The sequence below is a fragment of the Pyrgilauda ruficollis genome, unplaced genomic scaffold (genome assembly GCF_017590135.1).
Source record: "Pyrgilauda ruficollis isolate IOZ18807 unplaced genomic scaffold, ASM1759013v1 scaffold10, whole genome shotgun sequence".
NCBI lineage: Eukaryota > Metazoa > Chordata > Aves > Passeriformes > Passeridae > Pyrgilauda > Pyrgilauda ruficollis.
This window is the reverse complement of record NW_024508101.1, coordinates 16,585,866-16,612,656: the sequence shown is the minus strand read 5'-3', so window position 1 is coordinate 16,612,656 and position 26,791 is coordinate 16,585,866. Positions and strand designations below refer to the sequence as shown.

The 26,791-nt window shown below is 43.6% G+C and overlaps 1 protein-coding gene across 3 annotated transcripts in view; it reads right to left on the bottom strand.

The window, feature by feature from the left end:
- RAD54L2 (RAD54 like 2) overlaps window positions 1–26,791 on the bottom strand; it is a 68,797-nt gene that overhangs the window by 26,915 nt on the left and 15,091 nt on the right. For 2 of the 3 annotated variants that reach the window (XM_041465759.1, XM_041465742.1), the window contains exon 2: window positions 20,532–20,738. In XM_041465759.1, the coding sequence (XP_041321693.1) occupies window positions 20,532–20,682 (151 nt within the window). In that variant the 5' untranslated portion in view covers window positions 20,683–20,738. Of the gene's footprint in view, window positions 1–5,916; window positions 6,543–20,531; window positions 20,739–26,791 lie in introns of those variants that run through there. The other variant, XM_041465750.1, reaches the window with a different exon arrangement.

The window sequence follows — 26,791 nt, the reverse complement described above, 5'->3', positions numbered from 1 at the left end:
CTCTGGGGTTATGTGATGTTTCCCCAGTGTGCTGGGAGCTGCAGTGGTGGGTAGGTGATGTGAGAGTGAAACTGTACCTGGCTTAACGAAGAACAGCGGTTCTCTAACTGCAGCACAGCAGTCAACTCGGAGGCTGGCAACAGCCAGAGTCCTCTGGCTCATCCTGTACTCAGCTGTGCAATATAAATGAAATATTTTCAAAATATTCTTTGTATGCAACTGGTGCAGCTGTTGCATGGATGCCTTGCAAGAAGGGAGAAGTGGTGTCTGCACAGAGCACCTCTCACAGAGGTGGCATTGTGTGAAAACACTTGAGCACCACAAGGCTGGGTTGGAGGCAGTCAATTCCTTGTGAAACCCCTCAAGTACAGTGTAGGTGAAAGTAAGGGAAAAGCTCAGACTCCCTTCCTCCAGGCTTTACCTGTTGCAACACCCAGGAGAGGTACAAAGACGGCGCACATCAACACCTGGTTGCCTCCACCCAAAGCACTGGGAAAGCCACCTTAGAGGGAGTCGGAGCAGGACAGAGCAGGACGCAGCCCCTACGGGAACTCGGGGCTCTCCGCGGCAGCCGCTGTCAGGGCAGCTAATTAGCAACAAGACTTTGTTCTCCTCGGAAAATAATCGGGCTCAGTCTTCGACGGCAGGGCGCCCCTCCCAGCCACCAGCGCTTAACAAAGCCCTAATTATGTAAGTATTATATAACCCGGCACACCTGCCCCCCCGCGCTGGCCGCGGCACCCGCGCCCGGCCGCGCTGCCCCGGCACGGCGGACCCGCGCCCGGCCCTCTCCGGTCACCAGCAGCTGCCACTGCTGCCAGCACGACAGCCGGGACCAGCCTTTTGTCCGCTTGTCCACACAGGACCACGGCTGTGGGAGCTCCCAAGGCAGGCACTGCGCCCTGGCCAAGCGGGCAGCCACGCCGTGAGCCGCGGGCAGCGGGACCGGCAGCCGCAGCTCCCGGCTGACCACAGCAGCGACCGACTGCCGGCACTGCCCGCCCCAGCTCTGCTGCCGGCTGCGATGCCTGGTGTCCTGCTGAGTCACAGCCACTGGCTGAGACCAGGCACAAGGGCTCTTTCGGGCTGAGCCTGCTCCCAGGGGAAGCTTCCCTCACCTGTCAAAAAGCACGTACATCTTCATTCCCGTTGTTGATTTATCTAGGAGTTAACCACCCCAGGTCTGTCGTTCATACCTGTCACTGTAACCAGACACAGAGTCTGTCATGTTGGTATAACAAAGAGTGCTGCTTGAAGTCTGAGTAACATGTTTTTCATTTCTCTAAGTATCAGTAAAGTGATCACTCGCTGTGGGTTCAAGACACCTCCGTGAAATCTGCAGTTTGCTGGTGAGAGATGGCAGGCTGCCTCTGTCCCCAGCACAGGACCAGAGGATGGAGGGAAGAGACGAGCTCTAAAGAAAAGCTACCAGCACTGTCTCTGTGGGCCAGAGCACGAGGAGGGAGCCAGACCATGAGCACACACAAGTCAAATCCATCTCCACTCTTCTCTGGCAAGAAGTAAGCCCAAATAAATGGAAAACTTTAAAAGATAAATTACAAGGCAGCACTGCCCTTCTTTTTTCCTTCAGACATCTTTCAGCATATCGGTTGCTGATGAGGTTATGCTGCAGAATAAAACTCCTTTCCTGGCCTGAAGGAATCCCTCAGGAACAAAAGGCAGCAGAATTGAAGGGCAGGAGCAAGGAATATACCACCCAGAAACCAAAGGGAAAGGAAGCGGCCAAGAATTGCCGAGAGGCAAACTGGAATATCAAACAGCCAACTTTGGTGACAGGCGATATATCTTCTAACCCTGGGATTATGCAAGCAGAACCAGGCCCCAAATACCCAAGAGATCTTGTTCTGGCTGGGCCTCAATGCTGCGGACGCTGAGACCCGGGTTACATAAACACCAAAGAGCACTTATATAACTGTTGTATGGCACAGGCTCGCAGCCACTGGCACCCCATTGCCACTGGAGTGTGGCAGGTACCTGCTCTGGCACCCAGCCCCTCCAGGACCTCCTCCCACCCCTGCACAAGCCCCTGAATGCAGCCCAGGTGAGGTGGCCGTCAGGTTGTCCTCCCTTTCACAGGCACCGCAGCCTCATGGCTCCTCTGGAGCACTGGGCAATCCCGTATCCATTTCCAGCTCAAAACAGGTTTGTGAAATTTCAAATGACACATTTTCATAGCGCTTTGAGATGGCAACACCTGGAGAGATACAGAACGCCGCTACCTGCCATCCCTCTTCTAGATATGCAATCAAAACTACTTTTCCTGATGAAAGTCCTCAAACCTAAACTGTTCCCTCCTGCCGTGTCCCCTCTCTTGCACAGACACTGTGGGCACTAGTGAAGACAGGGAAACAAAGACAGGAAAGGCACCCACTGAGGGAGCAAGGGAGGCAGGGATCGGTCACATTTGTCCTTTAGCCAGGGGTGTGCGAGAGCAATGAGTTACATAAAGCTACTGCTCTGGAGTCAGGAAGTGTTTCAGGCTGAGCGCTGGGAAGTTTTCAACAAGCTGTGCGCAGGAGGGAACTGAAACCTCCCCTTTCTGGTTATCCCAGTTAACTAGTAACCCAGAATAGAGTTTTGTCAGCCAGATTACGAAAATTACCATGGGGATCTAAACCACAAGTAACCGGATTTAACCTTATTTATTTTCACAACACTTCAAAGCTTTTTTAAAAAAGAGAAATATGATCTAGTTTATTGAGGTGGCTAAATATTGATTTAGGTAACAAATTTCCCCTTTCTAGCTTCAGAAAATAGATGTATATGGGGGCTTGACACGTTCCAAGCACAGTGAATCCAGCTGGCTGCTACCATGACTCTTCTAGGGATAAATTTCAGGGACTAAGAAAAGAGGACGAGTAGGGGAGCAAGCATTCTGCATTATGCAATGATTACATAAGCATTAATTTACACTAGGTAGCTGGGAGTTGTAGCTTTATACCAGCATACCCTCAGAGCAATGAGAAATAATAAAGAAGGGATTATTGCTGCCACACACTTCCAAGGCCACCAAAATGGCAAACAAACAACAAGCACCTGCTGAACTTTAATCTCTGCCTCAAGCTCACACCATACTTTGCTCAGGACCTGCTAACAAGGACAGGGAGAAGACAGGTGACATTCACTCCTAATTTAAAAGAGCAGCATGGGAAATAATCCCAGCACAAGGCATCCTCCAGCATCTGAGTCCTCCTTTGTTGTTGCTCCTGATGGTACTGGTATAAGGGAGGAGTGATTTCAAAATTATAATAGTGTCATTTGTACCCTAATCAGTGTCAAAAGAGTTCATGGGCATGATGAACTCCTCACACTACCCTGTGAAACACCCTCCTGTCCATCCTGCAGAGGAAGAAACTAAATCAAAGCAATCAGATAGGCATCAGTGCTGAGAAACTCAAGTTGTTGGCTTCCTGTCCTATGCTCTAACCAACAATTCTGTTTCTTCTCCATAAATACAATTTCCTACTTGAAAAAAACAAAACACAGTTGTGGACTTTTTTAGAACTGTAACAAAGCACAGAACTTCAGCTACATCCCCTTTTTCTGCCTCAGTCTCTAAAGAAATTTTAGAGGAATTTTTAAGGACTCTATTTAATGAGGGAGGCATCACTTGGGAGAAAAATTCAGATTGTTGAGTTTGAGCCTGTGTGCTACCGCATTCCACTGGCACTTCTCCCATCAACTGCAGCCAGAAAAGTGACCGAGAGCACTGGAGAAAGTTAATAAGACCAGGATGAAAGACCATCGCTGAAAGAACAATCTGTTTCTAGTTTTCCTTTCCAAAATACTGGTGCTGCTAAAGGAGTTTGACAAAAGGCTGCAAAGTTGTTTGTGGCAATCAGACTCACACAAATTGAAGTCACAATGCCACAAGGACCTCCCCCCCCCAAAATACACAACACCCTAAAAACTAAGCACATTACAGCCTGGAAAAGAAATAGGCACCTGTTTCTTCAAAAGGTTCTGCTAAAATGACAATTACCTCTATGGTCAAGAAAGCAATATATGTGTATATCACAAGGAAACAGGGATTTTTACATAAAAGACATTTTTCTTGCAGGGGGATAGGTAGTGTACTGCAACAAACATTGATTTACTAACTGGTGAGTGCTACCATAAAATAATTAAAATCTGCTCTAACTTTCTAGCAACATTTTTAAAGTAAAGAAGTATCACAGCACTGCATATACAGGTGCTTGCTACTTTGAAGACCCCAAAGAAGTGTTCAGGCACCTGGAGTGAGGAAAAGCTGGATAAATCAGAGAGGAAAAGAAACATTGCTCAATGACTGAAGAACAAAACCATGGAAGAACATGACGTGTAAGTTCTGCACGGACTCAGTGACCTTGTGCAGTTTATCATCTCTCTTGGGACAGGCAGGTTGTGCAGAAGTGTGATGGAGACACTCTTGGATCCACCAGCCAGAACAAACTTCAATATATAAGTTAAAAAGGCTTCCTCAAAGACAGACAGTTTTCTACTGCTAGAGACTTTGGTAGAGGCTGTGACAAACTTTGCCCCAGACTTTACAACTTGACAAGTACAAAGAGGAGTTAATTTGCACTTTTGCTCTCTCACTTTTGTACAAATACCTTTCCAACCAAAATTTCTGAAAGGCCTCTAACCTTGTATTCTCCCTCCATCTATGACCTACAGTCTCATTTCCAAAAGCATTTTTCCTTCCCTGTCTTCTCTTTTTATACCTATTATCTAGACTAAGTTACATAAGCCACTTGTATCATCACCCAGATTCCTCATTTATCCAAACTCATTTTCTATTGTAATTCCTTTTTTTCTCAGTTCACACTCTCCCAGAATTAGCTTCTTTGTCCTGCCACCACAACCAGAGAAATAAGATGGGTTGGTTTTTTTTTCCCTAGAACCCCGCTTCCCACTACTGGGTAACAAATATTGCATAGCTTATTTCTGTAAAAACTCTTCATGACAACCACACTGCACTTCTGTAATAAACCAGGAATCCAGAGCTGGAACTCCTGGGGACCATTTTTGATTAATCTGTTAGGTTCATAGCATGACTTTGGAGGTATTTGCCACGTGAACAAAGTGCAAGAAGCCTGGCATCACAAAGTACCTCACCTCAAGGTAAGAAGTTAAATTACAAATTTAGAAAGTTCCTCAAATCTGAACAAAGTTTTTTCTCCAACAGACAACATCCTCCCACCAGCAAACAAACGAAGTAGCAGCTATCCCCAAACTGTGAACTTCCATTAGGATTTCACCAGCATCTTCCATTTGATAGGGGGGAAAACAGCCAAGTAGCTTTTAGTCTCTTAGGCACTAATTAGGGGATCTGGAGCAAGCACCAACAGCTCTGCCTGGTGCTCAGATTGTTGCCCGGTCAGCAAGTCACCAAATATTTCACTGACAAAAGAAGCTCTTGAAACTCTTATCAAGTAGGATGTTGCAGGGAAAGTATACACACAAAATAGAAGGGGGTGGGGGAGAGGACAGTGGATATAAAACAATACTGCTATCTCTCTTGAGAACTGCCTTCTCTCTCAGAAAAAAGAACTTTTGCAGCATTACAACGGCAGCAGAAACAGTAACACCCAGACCCTGAATGTCAAATCACCAAAGACTTTAGAATTATAGGCACAAAGGAAGAGTGAGCTTCCTTCTCATGTCCCCTCCATCAGGCCAACAGGCACTGTAAGGCTCTGAAATCTCAACCTCTTCCACCCCTGCCTGGTAAGAAGCACCTGAGACCTACAAAAGAGCCTTGGTTCCTGATGCCTTTTACCAGCCACTGAGTGGGGTGCTCCAGCCCAGAGGCGGGAAAATGAATGGCTTGTAACAGGAAAGCAAGAGGGAAAAGAAAACAAGGGAGAAAAAGAAAGAAAAATCAACCCACAAAATCCCCCACCTGTGTCCTACCTGGAAACTGCTGAGACTCATCCAAGAGTAGCATGCTGCTCAGTGCACCGAGGCGAGCCCTTTGCCTGCACACTTGTTCAACGTGGCTGCACACTCTCAGCTCTTCTGCTATTCTTGTCTCAGGGTCTTCAGGACAAAAGTTTCCAGTGACTCCTGACAACTCCTTATCTCTGCCCACAGCCCAGCGAGCACTAAATCCACTCTCACTGGCTGTTCAGTTCGCAGGCGGGAAAAGACTCCTGATAAAACAGTCCAGGGTACAGGCAGGGAAACCTGCACTTAAAGTTTCTGAAAATAACTTTGGTAAATAGCTCCTAGTGCTTGAATCCACCCAGCTGGTGTGACGAGAAGCAGTACGTATATATCCTCCCTGCACCCAGCCGAGACGGACCAGGGTCACCGTTATATAACTAGTTAAATATGCCTCGTGTTCAGCCTAAATAAAAATTGTCACTATCTCCTCCCCTGCTTGGAGAGTCAAACAACACAGCCCTGCCCGAGGTAGCTGCTGCTCCACTGGGGACCGATGCCTGGAGCTGTGCTGCCGGGACGGTTTGGCGTCAGTACTCGCTCCCTGTCAGCGGGAGCAGGCTCAGTAATGCCTGGGAAAAGAGTTTTAGAAGAGAGGAGAGGAGCAGGGAGGCTGAGTGGGTGTGTACAGGGGAGGTCTCTCTCCTCTGGAGCAGCAGAGCTGCACGCTGTACGGATCAGATCCCATTCACTCAGCCTGTGATCCAGTTCAACTAGTGGCAGAGACCAAGACTGAGAATAAAATAAAAATCCTTACATAACCGTTCAGGCTCCGGTGGGGCCCCGTGCAAGGGGAATCCCAACAGACAACAGGACATTCAGAGCGGGGACACACAGGACCGCAACTCTGCTTCCGAGTTTCAGTGGTGTGTGGGAAGGAGATGCAGAAAGGAGTACAGCCTCTCTGGCTTTGAAAACAATTGCGATTTTATGAGCTATTTGCATGATGCCTTCTAATTTGCAAGAAACCTGGACAACTGAGACTGAAACTTGAGCAATTTGAAGGAGCTAGTAACCTGTTTGCACAATAACAGGTGAAAGAACATCCTGTTGGCTTGCTTAAATCAGCAGCTTGTAGACCACTGCAAGTTTCTCAGTTTTCATGAAAGAACTTGTCAGAATTTGTGGAGTGAGAGATTACTTTAAGTCAGTCTTTGTCCCAGTCATTCACCTGCATCAGAACAGGCACAACAGAGAATAAATAAGTGCAGAATAAGTCCTTTAAAGCTGTAGTTGAACCCCTAAAGGCTAGCCATCCTGCCTAACCTTCTCAGTGTTGCAGAGACTTTTTCCACGCCCAGTTCCCTTCACAGGTGTATCTAATGCCAGTAATAAACAGCAAACCTGGGATGAGAGACAGACAATGAAATTAGCTCTCTGGTAGTGAGCATTTGTGCATGTAACAAAGTCAGCTGTTTATCAAAACAACTGGTGAGGGAGCTCTGGGAAAGCCAGGACACGCACAAGAAACCCAAAGCAGGCGGTGTCCGAACAGCCCTCGCACAGACCTGCAGGACTCCAGGACAATGAGCTGCACTCACAACAGCAAAAGCTGATCTAAAGCTGACCTAAAGGTCTGCAAGCACAGCCAGGGCAGAGCCCAGCTCCCCTTTGTGTGACTCCAGCCATTTTTATTTGACCTTTTATTTGAGAGGGTAGCAGGGCACTGTGAATGCCTGCTGCCATCAAAACACCCTCAGTGCTCCAGGGTACACCACAATTTTGAAACAAACCCAATATGCATTTTCATAGTTAAGAGCTATATAAATGTCACAAAAAAAACCCCAAAAACTGTATTACGATTAAGACCCTCAGTAACAGAACAGCCTTTCACCTATGTCACAGATTCAAACAGCCTGGCTGGCACACAATGTTTATCAAGGGGGAAAAGAGGGACAAATATATTAAAGAAGTGCATAGCCAAGGATCTTGTAACAGGCCTTATAAGGACTTTGTACGGTTGGAATAAATAAGCAAACATGACCTCAGCATCTGACCTAACAGATTTATGAATCTGGAAAGCAAGATTTAAAAACAAGTACTGGGTAAATACAACTGGGTATTTGCAAAGCATGCAGTGCTGGGTTTGGCTGGGAGAGAGTTAATTCTTTTCTTAGCAGCTAGTATGGGGCTATGCTTTGGATCTATGTTGGAAATAGTGTTGATAATAGAGTTGTTTTTGCTATTGGTGAGCACAGCTAACACAGTCAAGGCCTTTTCTACTTCTGACACTGCCCCACCAGTGAGAAAGCTGGGGGTGCACAAGGAGTGAGGAGGGGACACAGCTGGGACAGCTGATCCCAACTGGCCCCAGGGATATCCCAGACCATATGGTGTCATGCTCAGTATATAGAGCTGGGGAAAGGAGCAGGAGAGGGGGGATATCCAGAGTGAGGATGTTTGTCTTCCCAAGCCACTGTTACTGTGATGGAGCCCTGCTTTCTTGGGGATGGCTGAACACTTGCCTGCCATGGGAAGGAGTTGATGAATTCCTCATGCTGCTTTGCTGTTTAACTATCTTTATCTCAGCTCACGAGCTTTGTCACTTTTACCCTTCCAACTCTCTCCTCCATCCCACCAAGGGATAGTGAGTGGCTGTGTGGGGCTGAGTTGCCAGCTGGGGTTAAACCACAACAAATCCATATTACAGCAGTCAAGCATGAGAAAAATGGAAGTTCAATACACTGGGGGAAACAAGAAACCTATACCTGTCCTTCTGTAACACAGCAATAAAAAGGGAATTTCCTTCTTCACCTTAGCATGCAAAATGGAGAAACAATTTTTCTAGCTCTTCTACTCACAACAGTGTGCTGGTGAGGCCACCACTGTTAGCCAGGATAAATACATATTCACACAACCAAGATTTAGATCTGCCTGAAACAGTCAGTTTATAAAATGATCTCCTCATGGAAGGTAATCTCGTTACAGATAAGTCCATTTACTGAATAGCTTTTCCATGAGCCAGTCTTACCAGTAAGGAACAACGTTCTGCCTCCCCTATGGCGTCTGAAATCTCACCCAGCTGTCACACCTCATGTTCCTCCTCTCAAATCACAAGGTCTTTGCAATTGTACAAACTTCTTGTGCTATACGTCACAAGAGGCTTCTCAAAAATCTTTTGTCACCTGAGAGATTCCCTTGCTAACAACTTAGGGGATTACCTGTTAAAAAACCCCACGCAACACTATGAAGTTTGTATTTTCATAGAATATTAAGATAAAGGTCCTTCAGAAGATGTTTTTTATTTGGTTGACAGGTGTTTCCAGCAGCAATGTCAGCATCCCTGAACACTGAAAATTCACAAGCATTAAAACTCATACTTAAACCTGTCTATACAGACGAGAAACTTGACCATAAAGTGCTTCAGGACATTAATTCCTCCGTATAGCAAAGAACATTACCTAACTGAAGTCAGTTAAACTAAATAAATTTCAACAAAATGTCCCAACACATGCATTCCCATCAAGGTGGAGTAGCTCCTTTCCCAGCCCCATGCCTGTTGTCCACCTTGAACATCTCAACCCCTGCTCCACAGGCTGAGCAGCTCCATGACTGCTCCATGACCTGATCCAAGCCCAGCAAGGACAGCATCAGGAGAAGCACTGGATCTCTGATGTGCCACCCTGCTCCTGGTCCCTGCAAGCTGGGCTGGTTCCCTTCTCTCCAGGCTGTTCATCCTCATCACTACCCCAATAAAGCAGAAGAGACCTTCCTTGCCCACCCTCAGCTGCTCCAGGCTGGCTGCACAGTCCCTTCCCTACCCCACAGCTTTCCCCCAGCCATGCTCCACATCCAGCAGCTCCTTCTGCACACCCCACTGACCTCCACTGCACAGGGAAGCTGCCTACTAACCCAAATTGTTTGTAGGTTACTGAACATGAACTAGGCTTGACAGCCACATTTCACTCTTGATTAGCACCTGCTAGTAGCACATACACATCATTAAGGCCACTTTCCCTGTCCTAGTTTCCATGTTGTTTTAGCAACACGGAAAACACACAAGAATCCCAGGTTTGAGTTGGACACAGTATAAGGTGTTGTTTATCCACCCAGAACGGTTCAGACAGACTCACACTTGGACTCCACAACACTCTGTGTTGGCAACTGAGTATTGCTGGGCTTTGAGAATCATTTGCTTTTAAAACAAACACTGCACTGCAAATAAGAATTCTTTTTGATAAGATCTAAACCAACCATGGAAAACCAGAGGAGTTTTTCCACTGACTTTAGTGAGTTTCAGACTGAACCATAAGGTATAAAATTTGATTTTTCTCATTTTATTTTATTCATATAAATCTTGGTGTATTTTCTTTCCCAACTCATCTAAATCATAAGTGGGGGCAGGTTGGGAATTTGTACATAATGTAACAAAAATCTAATTGCACAAAATACAGGAAGTGACACAATGCAGTGCCTCTTGCAAATGCCTTTCACATTGGCACTGTGGCAAAACACACTGCTTGAGATTCCAAGGCTTTCAAAGGTTGTTTAAATGTACCAAAGAAAATGAGCCATTACTAGACAAGATGTAAGGATTTAAAATCGAAGAATTTATACCATGGATATTTATCATCATTCTAATCAAAATTAAATCCATTCAGTTACAATCCAAATTACATTCAAGAAACTGATTCCTCATTTCTGTAACTTGCTACACTTCTCTGCTGCTGTAGATGACACAACGTATTTGTGCACCACTGAAGAGGTTTTTGGTACAATTTTAATTTCATTCCATTCATTTTCAACTATGTGCAAATTTGACATAAATCACAAGCTAAGTACACAAAAGTACCACTTTTAAATTGCTCCTAACAGTTCAAGTATTTAAATATTTTACATAGATGAAGATTATCTGCAGATGTTTTAATTGCAAAATTTGTTTTGACAGAGATTTAAACTAGAAGTTTCTGTTCACCTAGCCCAAAAAGATTTTATCTTGTATCTTTCTCCTGTCTCATTCCTATTTGCATATTTGCAAGTGAAAATAAAGTCCTCTGACTCCTACTTAGAATTTTTTTGAGGCTGAGTCAGTGAACTGCATATTGAAGAAAATGTGAACAAGACATTTTAAACATCTGCAGTACAGAATACTGTTAATAAAAAAAATACTTTGACCCAATCAATGAAGCAGACACTTCTAAAAGTTCAGTGTTGCAGTTTCTTTAAAGCCTAAGAAAGAAGTTAAAAAGACAAAGGAAATAAATGTGATGTGATATTGTGTTTTAAAATCTGAAGAACACGTCTAATTTAATTAAAACAGTTCCTCAACTCCTTCTACATGTTTATTATTTAATATTACACTTGTATAATATATAGCTACATGCACATTTTATTTAACCAGTCATTAAAACCAGCACAATACCATATAAATTAGGGGGAAATTAAATTAAGGAGCCCTTGCATGGTTTTAAACTCAGATGAAAATCAAACAAGTGTTTAACCCAGTACATTTGAACATAAAAGGGGTGCTGCCTAAAATGTAAACCAGAGGATTTTCACTTTGGCTTCTTCACACTCATCAGGTGAACTTGGCAAAGTGACTTTGCCACTCCTTACCTGTTCAAGAGGGAAAATACCACATTACAAATTTGCTAATTAGTTTCCATATGATTTCATCACCGTTACAGCAGTTGCAGCTGAAAGAATACAGTACCCATTAGCAATGGTGAGGTGTGGTACAAAGCTGACAATCAGAAACGTGCGTGGGGGGAAAAGGCACCAAACAGGACACAGGAGCAAGTGGGACTGTCCTTTGTTAGAGATTCTCTGGCATTATGACAAGAAAAATGCAAGTTTTTGACCAATAAAGCACAACCTCTATATCCTGCAAAGCTTATCAGAAAAGCAGGAAGACAAACTGGAGCAATTCGTTGTTCAGATAATAACTGCTGACCCTCCTCCCCACACCTTCATACTAATCTCACATTTGTGGCAGCTTTAAAAGAAGAGATAAAATAGAGGCAAAAAAACATTTGAGAAACTCCATATACATATATATAGAAAATGCAAAGCCATGGACGTGGGCTGCTCCTGAACTGCATAGAAAGATTTCTATTTTGTATTCCATCATACGCAAGAGATCAAAGGGAAGGAGGGAGAAAAGAGGGGGGAGAAGCGTAGCTGGTTATAACACCACATCATTTCACGAGATCTGCCAGTCCCTGCGCCCAATTGGCGGCTCTGAAGGAAGCAGAGCTCTGGCGTCATCACCTCCTTTTAAAGAAGTAAAGCTAGTCATTACTCCAGGTTATATAACACTCAGACTATGCCAGACTTTGTGCCACCCTCTCAAAAAGGAAGCCGCTGTGAGAGAGCCTGGGAGGCGGGCAGGGGAGTCACCGACGCTTTCCTTCGGAGCTTCCCCCTGCTCGGGATAAGCCGAGGAGACCGGGAAGAGTCCCCGAGTTCGGACAGAGCGGGCAGCCGGCCAAAGGCTCAGAGACCGACCCGCGACATCGGCAGTCCGTAATCCCTCGCGCAGGGGGCTGGGGGACAGCACTCCTCAGGAGCTCATCCTTCCTTCCCACAGCAGCCCCCAGGCCACACCTCACCCTGCTGAGAATAACCCAGTTCACGGGGTTAGTTAGAGTGCCGGAATCAGGCAGTAAAGCCCCCGGAGCTCAGGCACCACTCCTCCCCATTCCTCCCTGCTTTACTGGCAAACAGCCTATAGGCAAGGCACCTCCACCGAAACTGCCCCAACGCAACAGAATGCCCGGCCAGGCAATCTGCAGCTTCGGAATCGGCAGGAGGGGAGACAACAAAGCATCCAGCACTGGCAGCTCCCAACAAAGCACTCAAGAGGATTTTTCTTTAACATCACCACTTAGTGAGTCCAGTAAATCCAGTTCGAGAAGTTGGGTGCCACAGGGTCTGCACAACGTGCTGGGGTGGGGACAGGGACCCTCGCTGGCTGGGCAGGAGCAAGCCCCTCAGATTGCACACACAAACAACATTTTGCTCTGACACACACACTGTGCCCCCAGGAAACTGCCAGGATAAAAACAACAGGTAAAATCTGCAGCCTTCTCTAAGGAAGTAAAATTCCCAGCGGGGCTTTTGCCTAAATGAGAGGCAAACCTCCTCTGCGACTTCAATGTAACCCTTCAGTATTACCCAGTAACTAGGTCTGCTAAAACTGTCAATGCTACCATCCCATCTCCTTCTAGCTTTGATACTAACTGCATCTTTTGTATTTTATTCAGCTGGATTGTGGAAACATAGAAGCCAGCCAGCTTCTAATTTTTTGGATCTTAGGAAACCAACACAGGTCTCGAACATAAGGTTTGTGGACACAGAGAATGTATGCTGAACAGACACAAAGCTCTTATCACTTTCAGGAACTGAGAGAACAACAAAATCCCCTATAGTACATCACCTGAGAAATGCATCCGCTATCTGCAACTGGATGCACGTTTAGGGAGCTACCCAAACCATCTGAGGCTGAGCCCCACACTCTGCACCTATATGACAAAGTACATTAAACACTATGATTCATAAGGATCATTTTCTAATGCAGTGCAGTTTTCTACAACAATTTTATTAAGTTTAATCACATGTCAATAGGCAGGATATTAGTTGACAAGTAAATTCTCTTACAGGTAGTGATTGCTTTTGTACCTCATGATACACCACAAGCCATCCTCTTTGCAGGCAATTACTGGCTTGGAAGACAGTCTACATAAAGTTACTACAAGCATGAAAACCTGCCTGGCTTGTAAGGAACATCAAAGTGCACAGTGGTACATCAAAGTTCAGATCTGGCTCTTTACTAAGACCAGAGTCACTGCATAAGCAACAAACCTAGACTTGGGCAGAGGCTTCTTTCCCCCAGGACATGCCCTTCCAGCTTCCTTGGAAATAGTACTGGTGGGCTCTAGAGGGAGCTGCATCCAGCCACAAGTAACCAAAACAAAAGAATCTATATAGGGAAGTCCATCAAGAAGGAAAAAGTGAGATTATGTCAATCACCACTCTTCTCTTTTCCCAAGAAATTCACCTTGTGCACTGCAAACATTCACTAGTAGATTAAAGTGCAGGATTATAACTTATGGGGACTCACCACTCTGGCATAGGTACATACAGAACACAGAGGAGTTTACAGTTAAAGCCTCCCTCATGATTGTCTTCAGTGCTCTTCTGGGCTTAGAAAAGTCCTGATGTCTGTTTCTTTCCATACCTTTTGCTCCAACTCATCCACTTTCAAACAACAAAAAGACCCCACTCTCCACTCCAAGCTTACTCTGAGGGGCTTGTGCCTTTCCTTAGCCCCAGCACCTGCCTCCAGCTGAACAAGGACAGGAGATCAAAGCACAAGTCACCAGAGGCAGGAAGCATGCAGCAACCAAGGCCACTGTGCCACACACTGCAGCAGATGGAAGCAGGGCTCCTCAAAGAGCAGCTCTGTTCTCTGAGGCTGCCTTGACCTTGGGATGCCCATCTGCCCTTGGGGCCACCTGGAGACACAGCTGTGAAAGGCTGCTTTCTAAAAGGAGTGGAGAGATTAAAGCAGTAAGTACCTAATTGCTCCTCCTCTTCTTAAGGAATAAATTAAATTTTCTAGCAGATAGGAAGGACAACTTAAAACCAGTGTTTCCTAAAAGAAAATGCTGTGCAGTCTGGTCAAAAGTAGAAGGCAAAATGTTCCAGGATGTTGGAACAAATTTTTATTTACCAACACAAGCATGATCATGCATTTCAGGTAAAAAGTGTAGGGAAATTACTTTCTAACAGCACTTTATTTTTTCTTCTCCTTTTTATCTCCAGTGGGATGGGCCTTTCTAAATCTGGATATAAAATTATATATAATACCATGCAGGAAGATAGGAGACTCTCTCCATGCTCTTTCTCTCTCTCAGTTTCATACAGGTAAGTATAACATGACCTAATTTATAAGAATAACCACAGTCAAAAAGCAAAAACTCACATATTTGAGGAGGAGGAGCCTACAAAATGAACAGATTTATACCAAAGACTTTCCTCTCTTCCCCTGCAAGGACAGAAAGTTGCTCTGTTCCCAACCACACACATCCAGCTGGGGACTCCCACACACCCCAGTTTTGTTTTGTTCCAGCACTTTGTTGGGGAGAAGAAAAGACAGAATGCTTTGGGGTGGGAAGCACATGAATAACATCATCTCCAAAACGAGCAGCAGATCTCTGTACCTTCAGGATGCATTCATATATCATTCAAAGAAATATTAACCCACACTTCCACATGATTTTAAAAACAGATTTCCAAAATAATTTCAGCTTTAATAACTCCAGGTGCTAATGAACTTTCTAATAAGTATGCTGTTAACTACTCATTTTTCCTATTAGATTAGACAAAGAATTTGCCCAGGCAGCTAGAAATTGATTTCCCTTTCCATGTAATTGCACCCTATAATGATGACCCACAAAGAGCCACAGAGGAACACCATATTAAACAAAATCCATACTTGCTATAATTTCATGCCAACATTTTTTCCCTCATCAACCAAATGAAAGTCACAGGAAAAGCTGGTCAAGCAGGACCCTTTTAAATGAACAGACTTTCCTCTAATGAGGGCTCAAGGTAAGCAGAGATCTTTTCAAGCTTGGATCAGCAGTGGGTGCCATCTGAAGTCAAGAGCTCCTGCCTTGGTATCAAGGAGGGAAGTTCAAAACTGTGAGTACCAAGTGGCAGCTCAAGTTCAAGCCAAAAGCAGTTACTGAAATACATTGTGGCTCGTGCTGCAGAAAGGAAAGGTGGCTCTGTTTGAGCTATCAAATGTCATAAGGAGGGTGAGCAGTTTTAAGAGGCTAGGGTGAGGAAAAGGGTCTCTCTTCCCACTCACCTCATGCGCCAATCTCTCAGATGTTCTGAAATTTCCTGATGCACTCACCCTACCAAGGAGCCACAGTGCAAAACATCACTACACCCATGTGTCCTCTTCTCCTGGACCTGCTATTCTGTACCACCAACCAACTGTGCTTCTCATTCACTCCTCTTTAAGAGTCCTTATGTCCACAAAAACCCACACAAACCAGTCTTGGCTTGCTCCAGCATTTTGCCAGGGAGTAGGAGGAACAGTATGAGTCTGAGCTGGGAAGAGGGAGCTCCTCCAGTTCTCCAGCAGTCAAACAGAGATGCCACAGAGCTCGCACATTCCCAGCCCTGGAACATGGGGAAAGAAAGAAGGGATAGGAAAGGAGGAAAAGTGCAGAACACAGGGCAGGAGACAAGGCCAATTCCATGGAGTCTTACCACAACAGTATCACCTAATATGCTATTAGTTGGTGTTGCCTGGTATCTTTGTACAATAAGAACAGCAGCACTACTGTAGTACTGGAAAATTGTTCACTAGTATACCCTAAAAGCACTGATTCCAACCCCTGTCTGCTGTACCATGCACCCTGTAATGCAAACACAACTAGGACCCTTGGAGGACAGGGTCTGAATGCTTGTGCTCATTAAGACATCTTTCAGAGAACTGAACAACCACTTCTACCCCAAACTGCACTTTAAGAAAGTGTTTAACCCATATACTCAGAGGTAAGAAAACAAGCAACTTGCCATCACTATTAATAGCAGAATTACAGCAGCACATATGAAAAAGAGATAATGAATTCCAGAGATATCAGTCAGAATAATCCAGAGACATTCCCAAAGTGGAAAAACAGAACAGTACAGTGGGATTCATTCAAACACTCAACAGCTTTCCTTGGGAAAGCTCTGAAGTATAAACGGTCCACGCATTTGAAATGATCTGTAAAATCCATATTGGAGATTTGTTTCCTCTTTGCTCAAATTAGCTTTTATTCCTATGGAGTCCTACACAGCCCTGAGCAACAACCAGGATCAGAGAAAAAGTGCAGAACTTGAAACAGCCCTTTATCTCTACAGTAATCAGTACATGACATTTCTAGTGAAAACGATTCAGGGAGTTAACAAAAAAAGTTTCTAGCAGTCACGCATTGCTATCGCAAAATCAAACATGATAAAACAGGTGCTGCAACCCACAAGTGATGAGAAAACAGATGAAGTGGGCAGGGATGACAAGGCTGGAAAAGCACTGGCAGCCTCTGGCTAGGACTGAAGCGTGCTGCTGGGATGGGTGCGCAGTCTGGCAGCCAGGGAAGGGGCTGTAAGTGTCAGAATAGGTATGTTCTGGAAGGAGCATTCTAGAAAAAATAGAAGACTAAAGCTGGAGATTTCCTACACATGATGCTCAGGTTCATTAACTGGCCACCACTGAAGAAATGGATAAAGGATGTAAGCCATGTGGTTATTAGCTTTCACTTACTGAGAAATATTCAGAAAATGAGATTTTCAGGCTCTTTTAATTCCTTGAGGGCAGGGGGAAAAGGCTGAAGAGCTGCGTTCTTCGATACTGAAAGCCTGTACCACACAAGTACAAACTAACTCTAGACCACCTGTAGGACAGCCTGTACTAAATGGAAACAAAACTGAGCAGAAATGAGAAAAATGTGCCAAAACTGAAGATAGCACTAAAGCATCAGAATATAAAAAGAACTTCTAGAAGACTATGAAACTGAAACTACACACAAGGATTAACTCCACATACAACATGTATCAGAAAGACAAAAACAGGTTAAATATGCAAAACACAAGTCACTGCTAAGTCTGAGATTAAATGATCGACCATCATCAAGTGTGGATAACATTACATTAACACTGGAAAGTTCTTAAGTTACTTGAGCCACCATCAATACATGGAAATCCTAAACAAAGCCACTAGTCTGCAAGCAAACTGTAAAAATGTTATTTTTGTAATTGATATAATCACTATTATTTAAAACAAGTAATCAGTTTCCGTTTGGAGAAAATGTTTATGCAGCCTGTCAGCCTTCCAAGGAAATAGCTTTGAAAGATTAATAATCATCTAAAGCCTGTAGTGCTAGAAATATGCATGAGCCCATCCTCAAGAGAAAGATCCCCCCAGGACCCCCAGTGGGATCAGAACAAGCACAATACCAAGAGGGGAGGAGAACAGCACAGCTGGGAATAGGGAGAACAAAGTTTTAACTGAAATTATTAAAATTAAGCTTTTTAAAAGCTTAATAATATAAACACTAGAGCACAGCATCCCTTCTTATGAATAAAACTGTCTGTTCCAAATATGATATTTATGAATGAGGTTAGTCTACAAAGCGACAGGACTACAAACATCAGATGGGCAAAATAAAATGAACCTCTTAATTCTGAAGTTGGTTATATTTCATAGGCTAAAGAGCAGGAGATTGGTTTGTATTAGATCTAAGGTGATACAGATGCCAAATGACATTTTGGAGGCAGTGTGTAGCTGTAAGGAGATATCAGGAAAAGCAGACTGGACACCTCCACAGAGGATAATAAGTATACATCTAAGCACCCAGAAAGCATTCTGATATTGTGGCAGACAGAATTAAAGCTGAACAATCTGAAACCTCAGAGGCAATCTAGCTTTGCTCAGCTCATGGGAGTTTTCCCTTGCACCTAATGAACAACCATAAAAATACTTTATGTTAGTCTTATGTAAATTCTTTTTACTGTTCCTCATTATTTTCTACATTTGTTAAATTTTGTTCAAATTAGTCACTACAAAAGTATAAAACATAAACATGTTTCTAGTGTCTTAACATGAAAATAAATAGCTGTCATTAGCAGTTCACAATGTTCTGCATACCTACATTGATCTTGTTTACTTGGAAAAGAATAATCCTGACAAACAACTGTGAGTATCCACTCACAATAATACAGATGTTGATGATAAAACACATAAGTCTATGATAACAGACTAGTGGAATAGTGGGAATGTCCCACTTGGATGTGACATACAGACACTCCCTTCTGTTAATCAAAGTTTGGCAACCATGTCACACTTCTTCCTGCTGCACTGGCTGCAGGGTCCTTCAAACAAAGTGACATCATCATCACCACTCTGAGACAGAGTAATCTGTGACCTTGTAGCTCTTCTCTGTGTTGATACTGGGAATTCCCTTGTTTCTTACCTGAACTAACACTTCCATTTCTGCTACTTTCTCATTAGAAAAAGCCATCATGTGAATAAAAAAAAGAGGAATGCATTTGTTTTTGTGTAAACATTTTTATAAAAGCATTTAAAATCAAAACAGTATTTTCAAATAGCACATGGCTGAAAGAATATAACAACAAAACAAACAACACTTGAGGACAACAATTTATTTTGAAGCCAAAAAATTCTTCAGTAACTAGAAGAAGAGAGAAGTATCTGTTTTTAACACAATCTATGCTAAGGAAAGGAAGACTACTCTCAGTTTAGGTAGTTGTATTCAAATACCTGCATACCCTTTGAAGTTATTAAAAATTGCAATTTTAAAGGAAGCAAATAGTGCATCCCCTTATGCTCTGGCTACAGTTTTGTGATACAAAGAGTTTGATGGCAAATTCAGCATGGGGAATTCCCACCTGAGCTCTGCATTCCTGTCCATGTGCCCTAGAACATCAGGCCTTCTGGACTAACAAACATTTCTAGGATCATGTGGTGACCCAGAACAGCTATCAAGTAACATTCAAATGTAACCTGCACAGCACAGGCCCACAAACAACTGTATCAGCCCTGTCCTGAACTGCTCCTCTTCTGAAGAAGAGAGTAAAGCAGGTGGAACTAGGTGAGGATAAAAGGTGACAACTTACTTAGTACTTCCATTTTTCATCTTGTAAAACAAACAAAGGAGAACACAACCTGTATGCTAGCAGAAAAGAACATTTTCCAGCTCTTGAAGATGATTACTGTGAATGAGCAATAATTGTTCATTGCATCCATCAAATTGTTTATGTATGGGACAAGCCAATGACATAAATATATTTATTGTCACCACATCCTTTAAATAATACAAGTAATTGCAGATCGACTTATTTACTTCTTTATATAATTGCTTTCCAAAATGTTGAAGCTATTTTAAAAATTCCATCCTCCTTACAATTTATACTTGTGGCTTGTTTTCCTGATGGAAATATTTTTTGGCCAGGAGACCATACTTAACATACATTAAATACCTATTTAAACTAAACAGCCACATAAGGACTTCTCCCTACCAGGAGCTGGACAAATCCTAACCCTGACACAGTCTCCCAAGGGGTGACAGCCAGTTTTCTATAACAATGTATTGATGCCTCAGGTTTTAGCTTTTACATTTTTCAGATTCTGTACTGCTTTAGTGTGTAGTTCTGACCTTCATGTTAAGGGATGGTAAGCCCTCTTCACATAGTATCTGGACAAAACAATTCCTCTCCTAGCTTGGGATCAAGGACAACCACCCAAATTACAGGCCCAAGAGCATAAACAATGTGGACTGAAGAGAGAAAAACAAGAAGGATGGGACTTCATAACCTAAAGCTGTAATTGGACAATTAACTACAATATGCAAATGGACCACAACTTATAAAAGTGAGAGACCTCGTGACTGGTCGTTCATTTTGTGACCATTTTGGGTTTATCTTGGGCTGGGCTCTTGTGCTGCCCAAGGTGGATCCATCGAGGCCTTTTAATAAATCCCTACTTTATTCTTGAACTGTGTCTAGTCTCTGTTCTAGGTCAGCATTCACAAGACATCAGTATATTCCCAACCCCATTCACTCACCACTTTCATCAAGTAAGTCCTCCTCGTCATCCCCATCATTGTCCTCCTCCATCGCCTCCTCCTCATCTTCCTCCTCCTCCTCTTCCATATCCTCCTGCTCCAAGTCCGGGTCCAGGTCCGGATCACTCCCTGAGATTGACTCGTCTGACATGATTCCCAGTGGTGCTCCTTGTGCATTACCTGCTCATGTTCTACCGTGAGGCAGCCCTGGAAGGACACCAAAGAGGAAGGTGAGCCCAGCAAATCCCAACCTTTGAGCCTCAAGGCTCAACATCACATCAACATCACTGCACATAAAAAACACAAATCAGCCTTTTAAATAACAGACTTAGATACCAGACAAAGCACAAAATCCTGCAGAGAAAACACACGCCATAAGAAATGGATCATTGTGATACAGACCCAACACTGAAGAATCTCCATCTCGTCACTGGTGCCCTTGATATGCACACAGGAATCTTCCTGCTGGAAGATTCCTGGTATCAATGCCTGATTTACTCAGAGATGCAAAAATTAATAAATTATGTGAACGATCTCAGAACACTACCCTCCAAAAAGGAAGCATACAGAAAAGGATCAGTGTCAGCATCCCCTCTGGATACCTGTTACCCTGATCCCTGCAAACACCATCACAGTGAGCAGATGTGGCTCAGAGACAGAAAGCCCCTCCTGCCTCAGCTGTACCCACTGCAAAGGTCACCCGCCTCCTCATCACAGCCTGGCTGAAGTCTCTGATCCAGCCACACAACAAAAACACTGTTACCTTCAAAGTTAGGGCAGAAAACAACAAGGATCCAGTTGTAAAGGTTGAACTCCCATTGTAAAACAGGGCAAGAAGAAAAGTAAACACAAAGAAAGAATGGATCAGACAAAATTTGCATTTCGCTTCTTTCAAGGACAAGAACTGGGGCTGGCTGTGCATAACTTCTGTGTTACATCACTCCAGTGAATTACAGCAGAAATTGTGGTAGAACACAAAAATAAAGCCTCAAGAGAGGACCAGGGCAACCACAAAGTCACCAGTTTATCTGTTCAGATCATGCACTGTCCCTTCTGGTCAGTGATGGGTACTCCTGAGCACTCCTCTTCCATACACACAGAATGATCCTAGAGGAGCTGTGTAAGATGGATGAAAAGAAACACAACCAAGAAAGGAAAATAAAGAAGGCATCTTGATCTTAAGGAGCATAAGCAAAGGATGTATTCAAAGATCAAGCTGCAGAAGAATTATTACCCATGCACTCTCCAGAAACCTTTAAAGAAAGATGAAGGAAACATTTCCTCATCACTCACTTCCCACTGCCCCCTACTTATACCACATTTCCACTGTAAACTACAAAATGTTTGAGAACTAATCAGCCACTTATAAACAAAAAAGAAAAAACCTAAACTCCAATCCTCTAAGCAGATAAGGCAGTTCAAATATCTACAAACACTTAAAATTTCATTTAATTTAACACTTAAATTTCATTTTCAGCTGTGTTTCAGCAGTTACCAGATTAACTCAGAAACCTGAAGGTTAAAGAAAACACCCCTGCAGCAGGGCTGAAAATCTAACTGTTGAGTACACTGAATTATTCCAGCTGAAGTCATCAGCTCCTGCTCTGGCCCTCAGTAATACTGAAGAGTGTTAGAAAGAAAGAAAACACAGGGAAGAGAAGGCATTGCAGAGACTGGCTTTGGAACAGGAAGCCTTTCACCACTCAGTCCCAGGAGCACTTTACCACCAGGCAGAGACAACTTAAGTCACTCCACTAGTACATGTGCCACAGAGAATAAGTTGGCTTGGTCAAGCAGATGGCAGAAAAGGCCAAAACCTGAATTAGCTCAAGTGGAACTGTGCCAGTTTACACAAGCCAAAGATATTAATTCAGCTTCTGTGGTCTGCAGGTACAAGCCCAGTTGCTGTCAGGCTGCTGCAACACAGTCACCTCCAGCAACTCCTCTTTTCTGATGTCTGGTGACTTCAGTCAAGGGCTGCATACACAAAGCAATCTATTATCAGAAGATTTTCCTAACAAATGTTGTGCTAAAGTCTATGTGTATTTCAAAACAGTGGCTTATTTTTTCTTTTACATAGAACCAACCAACCAAAGAAACACAAACACTGCTAATATGGCAGGAACGAACTCTCCTCCACAAACAGCAAAAGCAGAAGTGCTGTAATGCCACTAAATGCTCCAGGTCAAAGAATGACACAACACAGTTTCTCCCATCAGTATCCTCCTGTGTGTCATCCTCTCATGTCCCATCATTTGTCCCAGAACCTTAAAATATAAAAAACCCAAATCAAAACACAAAACATTCTCTGAAAATTGTTTTAAAGGCAAGGATATGGGTCCCTGTGTCTTAATAGATAAAATCAAACGCAGTGGAGAGCAGCTCTCCCTCAGACTGGAGCACAAAAGGTCTCGAATCGAAGCTTTATTTTTGTTTAGCAGTAAGTACACGTTCTGTACAAGCCAACTCCTGACACCCGCTCGGCAGCCCCGGCCATATGCAGGAGAGTTAAACAGAAGCTTTCGAAAAAACTTAACTAAATCTTGCAGAGCTGGGTGAAACGAAGATGGTTAACTCCTCCGTGCCCACTGTCGTGCTGCCGTTTATCTCTGTCCCTTCCCTCGGTCGGGCTGGGTCCCGGGGGGCTCCCGCCCTGCCTGGTGGCAGCAGGTAAGCGGTGCACAGCCCAGAGCCTGCCCTCGTTTCTCACACCGATCTGACCCAGTTCGGAGCCTCCCACCAAGGGGAATTACACAACAGGGCCAGATTGTGGCTGCCGCTACTGTTTTATGGCTGAGTTATTCCAACCTGCCCCATCTCCTGCCTTTGCACTGTGCTCAGTGTTTAATCGCTGGAGGAAGGGCACTTTGCGAGAGATAAACTGATTACCTGCCTCTGGGCCCTTCCCAGCCCCGCACGGGATCGTGAGCCTCAGGAGGGTTACAGCTCCAAGAAATCCCCATCAAACCCTCTGCAGCACCCTTACAGCAGATACTGAGCCTTCCAGCACAGTGCCTCAACAGTGGTGAGGCTGCTGAGAAACCGGGCTGGAATCTTAGGGGAAACACTTGGAAAAATTCCTCTTGCTTACTCAGGGAGGAAAAAAGAGCTGTCATGTTTATCCTACCCAGAAGTTAAACCCTGCAATCAACTGCACATCAAATTAACATCCAAGACAGCCTCTCTCATGTATTATGTCCCGTCTTTCAACAAAGATAAAAATAGTTCTGAAGTTTTTTGGGCTTTGCTTTTTTAAGGTAGAACACTTCAGATAATAAGTAAATGCCATGTGCTGATGACTGCCTCCTCCTCAAGCCCGCACAGAAAGGAGGCCCACTTCTAGGTGAGGAAATCTTGAGAATTTGGACACATTTCTGTTGTCCTCACGTTTTTCTTTCACTCTGCAAAGCTTTAAAATCACTTCTCATATATAAAGTTGAGAGAGAAATGTGAAAGCAACTTTTCCTCTTCTACACGATAGTTGCTCACAGACGGGTTGTGTATGCCATGAGCCAAACTGTTAAGTGAAACAGCAATCATCAGGGGATGTGGGGACTCAGGGCATTTCTGTACATCACTTTCATCAGGGGATCCACTAGCCCTGTAAATACTACACCATTATTTAATTAACTATTACAGATAACATCGAGTAAAAAGCAAGGATGCAGGACAAGGCAGAATAGAGTCCTTCCTCACTTGGGGAGAAGGAGCAGGGTTCCCCTCTACCTACAGAAAGCCAGAAAAGCTAAAGTGACTTTTCAGAAGCTCTTTGCCCACCACAACACAAGTGATTCAGGCACAGGACATGCTCATTCCTGAGTACACAACCACCCCATACAAATCCCTTCAGAAAGGACAGGTTTAACACTAATGCTGCTCCAGTGCTGAACAGTAAAGAGGATTCCATCACCTCTCCAACCTCCAGTCAAACCCAGTATCTGGGACTCATCAAGATTTGTCCCTTAAAGCCTGTTTTGTAACCAAGACTTCACACTGGCCATTGTGGTGCCAGGCCATAGAAACAGGATCAAGCACCCTGGCAAATCACAAGAGGATTTGCACAGACAGTTTCATAAAAACAGATATTTCTAAGTCTGTACTGCATAACGCTCTTCACTGTCTGTTACACAGCCATGTTTTACGGCAATAATAATTTCCTTTTATGTTTTTCTTTTTTGTTTGGCAGCAAAATAGTAAAATGGTTGGTTGGGGCCATAAAATTCCTCTTAATACACTCAGCTCACACACAAACACTCCAAACAGGATGTGTATGAAGGTAACTGCTGGTTCCTTGGGGCAAATCTCATCTGTGTGTTAGACCACTACTAGCACCACTTTGGTACCTCATAGGCAGCCTTCAGTATCTAGCAGAACATTACTATAAAGCACACAACTGCATGAGTAAAGGAACAATGAGCTTAAGCTTCTCTGTGACAAAAAGTCTTGTAACAGTTTGCAAGCAGTAACTTGCAATGTTATTGCAAAATAACAATTAATAGTTCTCTGTTCCACTTCAAAATCTAATAAGAAATAAAACTGAGATCAGTTGTTTTGAACAGTTTGATTCTAACAAACACTAGAATTTCTCTAATTTACATTATGCAACATATTAAAACCTCTATTAATTATCATGTAAAAAATGGTGTCAGGGAAATCACCTAAAAGGATAAATATTTTTTCAAAAAGGAGCCAACAGTTTTACTATAGTAGTCCAACAGACCCCTATATGCTTTAAATAAAGCAAAGCGTTTACTGAAAAAGCAAAAGGAACTTATTCCCCCCAAGCTGCATTTAAAGCCATCCTTAATTGATTACTTCATGATTTAAATCCTTTCTTCCTTTGCAGCCTGAGACTGTTGAGGCTCCAGCTATGCAGTTTCCTTGCTGTGACTCACAGCTAACTGGTGGCCACACACTGCTGGCTGGGAAGGAAGAAAACAATTCTCCTCCTTCACTTCATCTTGTTCAAATCACAAACAAACTAAGTAGCATTGATCCCCTCTAACTGATGTGTTCTCCACAGGGATATTAAACTGAAGGAAAAAGAAGCAGCCTGTGAAATCATAAACTGGGGAGCATCTGCTCATCCTGGACCACCTTTCCAAGGAAGGCAAGCGTGCTTCTCCCCACTCCACATAAATATTGAACAATGGATCTAGTCTTCACCCACACTGCATGTGAGTATTAAGGAGCCCACTGTGATTTGTGGGGAACAGGAACTGAGAGCAAAAAAATAAATATATCAGTTTTGAGAGAGTTGCAGGACCTGCTCTTTTATTCTCTCCAGGCTAACAATCTCCCTCCTAAAAGGCACCACAAAACTAAAACCAGCCTGAAACTGGTTGTTCCCTGACAACATGAACAACAAAAGCTGCTGCAAGAAAGGGTGGGAGAAATGAAAAAAAAAAAAAAAAAAAAAAAACCAAAAAAAAACAGCATAAGAAAAAAACCCATAAAATCAACCCATAAAGAGGGAAAAGGGAGAGCTAATCCTTCCCCTCTGCTGACACGACAGTGCTAGCACTGAGAATGTGACAATGAACATTACATAAGGCCTGGCTCCCACTGCGATCCGAACAAAAAGAGCCAGCGTGAGTCAATGGCAGCATCTGCAGCTCCTTACACAACCTGAGCATCCATCACCTGCTGTGGCAGCAGCCACAGGGTCCTTCTCTCCTGCACCTCGGCAGGGATGTGGGAACACCCTACTGCTGCCAGTGGCAATGTTTTGTGACTCAAAGAAAACCTAAACTCTCCATAAGATGCCAGCACTCCCTTCCCCACAGACTTTGTGAGGTTCTTCACCTCTGGACACAGCCAGCAGAAATGGGCAAATGTTTTTGTGTTTGTATTTATGTTTGTATATATAGATAGGTATATAATTATTTACCTAATCACTGATGCATTGCTTCTAAGGGCAATTTTGTTTAATCATATTAAAGCAGAAATTGACTTCCTATAAGTCAACTCTCTCCTTTCAAATACTCCAAATGTCCTCACCAGTGAACTAGCATAGAAGAGCAATTTGTTTGTTACTGCATAAAAGTTCAGGCTACCTGAAGTAAGAAGCATGTGATCAGTTTTGCTTCCAGTAATTACTGACATCTGGACTAACACCGTCACAAAATAACAAAAAATTTCTCTTACTTCACAGAATCTCCATCAATGTTTTTAGCTTTGTTAAATTCTATATAAATGGCAATTGCATATCCTGCTGAAGGAAACTCTCCTTCCCTGATGGCTGTTTCTTTCAAAGCAAA